We start from the raw sequence: 3,696 nt of genomic DNA, 5'->3' as shown, positions 1-3,696 counted from the left end.
GCGCTGCTGCTCGCTGCAGCAGCAGCAGCAGTGGCACTGAAGGCATATATTCATGCAATACATAATTGCACAACGTATATTCATATGGATCGAAGTGCAAAAAGGTGCATTCGTACCCGGATGTACAAATCAAGCGCCTCATCAGGCTTCTCTGCCCACGCTCTATGTCTGGCAGCTTCACTGAACAAAGCCTGATTCTCTAACAGGCGAGATGCTCGCAGATGAAGGTCCACAGACCCGGTATTGGGTAAAGCCTGCATTTGTTCAAGATGAAGATACGGGGGAGCGGAAGCAGCAAATGCACACAATAATGGATATTCAAACTACAGATCCAAACGACACCTTTTGCAGCGCTCTCTTTTGTCCATAATTGTTGCCTTCTAGCTCCACAAATACTCCGCAAAACCATACCTTCTTCTACTGATTGAAGCCCTTCATTCAGCTTCTTTCGTAAAGAGAATGCGTGAGATGTTTGCACCGTTATGCGCGCCCTCTAAAGCTAAAGCTCAGCTCTCATTCTGCCTATGTTGTTATTCTACATTATTTTTACTGCCTTTTTGTTGTATTATTATTATCGTTAATATCTGTTTTCTAATATACGAAGGTGAGGGCAAGGCAGTGGGTAAAAGGAATAAAGGAGTTTCCTCACGTGTGCCAACGCAGAGGCCTGCTGACTCTCTTCCGCCAGATTGACAGCCTCTTCTGCATTTCCGCTGAGACAGAGCATCTCGACAGCTCCTTCAAAGTCGCTGCGAGCCCTGAAAAGATGCATTTATTGCACGTTTATGCATGCGATGCATAATATCTCGTTTGCATGTCTTCACCGTCTTCACTGTTGCATATAAGATTCATCTGCGAGTTGTCTTATGTGTTGTGTGCATACACAATTTTATTATGTTCCCTCGTATTCAACATAATAGTAGTAGATTTAAACAAGCACTATGCAGCCCCATTACTTAAAGCTGTTTAGCTCGTCCTGATTTTCTTTGCTTCAATTCGCTTTCAAGAAAAAATAGAATCTGCTGTACTAGAAAAAATTAATTAATATACAAGTCGCCCCAAAATAATAGATAATAATACACCAGGATAAAATTGTTATTAAAAATTTATTGCATATATCTAATGGAACGGTCCCGAACTGAGTTGTATGATCCCAGGTAATTTTTGCTGAAGATTCGATAATAGAGTTGCTTATATTAAAATACAAAATATATTAAATTATTTAAAAATGTTCCTTTAGGGCGCCGCGGGCTTTACTGGAAAGGCATTTATTCTTCTATTATTTCTGTCTGCGTGTAGAGTGGAGGTGTACAGAGAGAAGTGGAATGCAAAAGAAAGAAAACATAAAACGACACAAAGAAAGATGAGCTGTCATACTTGCAAAACTCTGCTAAGAGCTCCGCTGCCTCTGAGTCCTTAACTTTTCGAACGAGGGCTTTTGCCTCTTCCCAACGGCCAAATCGGTGCGCCTGTTTGCATTTATGTACACATAAATACAACAACTAATATAATATTATTGTTGTATTTCGACGAAGATATATATATATATATAAGCTCCTCGCACCACTCTTCCATATAATATATATATATATATATATATGCATATGGAAGAGTGGTGCGCTGAGTGTATACTACTCATTTCTATGCTACGCTGTAATATACTACCTAACTCTACTTGAGGGCATCAGCAGCACCAGCAACAGCAAGAACAGCAATAGCTGAGAAGGGAGAAGATGTATGCCGAAGCACGGCACTTTGCACAGCTACAACAACAACAACAACAGCACCAGCAGCAGAAACGGTAGCAGCAGAAGCGCCACAAGCAGCAGCGGTAGCAGCAACAGATGCAGCAGCAACAACAGCAGCAGTTTCCAGAGTCGTATGCGTTTCGACTATCCGCTTACGAGTATTTTAACCATACTTTTAAATTCTCCTGCTCTTGCATAAGCACGAAGAGCTTCAAAAGGTTCGTCTTGTTCTCTTGCCTTTGCGTATTCCTCTAAAAGAAAGGTGGCGTTGCCACAGTGCCACAGGACTCCAAGAGGGGTAGCGCGAGATCGAACTCGCCAATCTACACAACCAAAATGTTCACAGCATGCAGTTGGTTTACCTTTAAAATGAATCCTTGCTCAGGTACAAACCGGAGGAGGAAACTGTTCGTCTTGTAGTAGGGCGTCTCCAGGTGGCAGATGTACAAATATACGCATCAATATATCTGCCTATGAAAAAGACAATAATTTATCCACGTATCAATAGATATATGGATACGGGTGTGTACTGTTGCGTATATGACATATATATATACATATATTATATGTTATATTGCTTTGTATTAGTAGACAGACACTAGGATGCTCGTGCTTGCAGCGATATGTGTGCACCTGTATGTACACTGAAGCGGCGCGTTCGATATCTCCCGCTCTCTTTAGGAGAATAGCTGCGTGCCTGTACTGTTGAATGTTCAGCAGTATATCGGCACACTCCCTATACACCCCACAGTCATCGAGGTCGGCAGCAAGCTGGAGGCCTTTCTGGAGCTCCCCCGCCTTAAGAGCACAGCGAGCTTTACCATGAAGGCATTCAATCATCTGCTGCTGCTTTTTGTGTTCAAAATTGTCTTGCTTTATTTCTTCGCAATGCTCATTGGCAGCTGCACCACCATTGCTAGGATTGCACGCAACATCACAACAAGAATCTTCTTCTGCCTCCATCTGAAGGGCTAGTCCTTCTGCTGCTGCTGAAAATGCAGCTAAGGCAGCAGAAAAAGCCCCTTCCCGCTCACAGCGCATTGCATGCTGCTGCAGCAAGTGCGGCACCCGCTTCTCCTTAAGCCTCTGAATAAGAGAAGATAAAATTAGCACACACTCCCTTTAATCACACAACCACCAAGCTAAACAGAAAGTGAGTAAAGAAGGCAGATAGGCAGAAAAAGAGGAATACAGCTGCGCTTGCTAAATTGCGGGTATATAGTTTTCAGCATAAGAAGCCGCAGATTATAAATATATGAATATACATATTCATGTACTCATTCCCGTCTCAAAATGAGACGAACCTCTGCTAGTTCAACAGCTAATTGCCACTCTCCTGCCTCACAAGCCATCTCTAATGAAGCTTCAGGGTCTCCGCTGTTCAGCAGCAGCTGAGCTGCTTCTGCCCATTGGTGGTTGCGTGCTGCAGGCACTCAGCGAAAGAAAACAAATACAGACTCCCTGCAGCAAGGCAGCAACAGGCAGGCTGCTACGAGGGCTCTCACGAGGAACCAGTATTTTTTTTGGGAGGCCCCGCAAGCGTTTGTTTTGGTTGTTTTGTTTGTTTTTGTTTGCAAGCATGCGTGCACAAACTTCTGCAACCTGAGATCCGTACCGCTACCTACACACGCTGTAGAAGCAACAAACCTTTTAAATGCCCTTTTAGAGCCGCTGTCTCCTCCACGTCTTCTAATGAACAAAGCGAGAAAACCAAATCGCTGCGCTGAGCAGCAGCAAACGCGCTGCATGCAGTAGGTAAGTCAAGACGCTCTAGCGCACTCCAGCCTACAGCTTCAAAACAATCTGTTGCAACTCCTGAGCAGTAACAAAACAGAAAAGAGGATTCGCTGCTGTCTTCACTCACAACTCATGCAGCAACTGCTGCTGTACGAAGGAAAGGAGTAGCCACAAACGGATACCACAAACAATGAAACACATGAACACTCTC

General features: G+C 43.7%; 1 protein-coding gene across 1 annotated transcript; it reads right to left on the bottom strand.

Annotated features, from left to right (window-relative positions):
* Window positions 1-577: 577 nt before the first annotated feature.
* Window positions 578-3,563, bottom strand: EAH_00049780 (hypothetical protein, conserved; the record flags this gene model as incomplete). Its single annotated transcript, XM_013394334.1, has 6 exons — window positions 578-758; window positions 1,378-1,469; window positions 1,905-2,071; window positions 2,570-2,834; window positions 3,053-3,171; window positions 3,396-3,563. Coding segments are annotated over 6 exons (992 nt in total), but the record flags the coding sequence as incomplete, so codon positions are not given.
* Between the last annotated feature and the right edge of the window lie 133 nt (window positions 3,564-3,696).

Source organism: Eimeria acervulina, genomic scaffold, assembly GCF_000499425.1.
Source record: "Eimeria acervulina Houghton genomic scaffold, Eah_scaff815, whole genome shotgun sequence".
Taxonomy (NCBI): Eukaryota; Apicomplexa; class Conoidasida; order Eucoccidiorida; family Eimeriidae; genus Eimeria; species Eimeria acervulina.
Note: the sequence above shows the minus strand (reverse complement) of the source record. Positions and strands in the feature narration are given on the sequence as shown.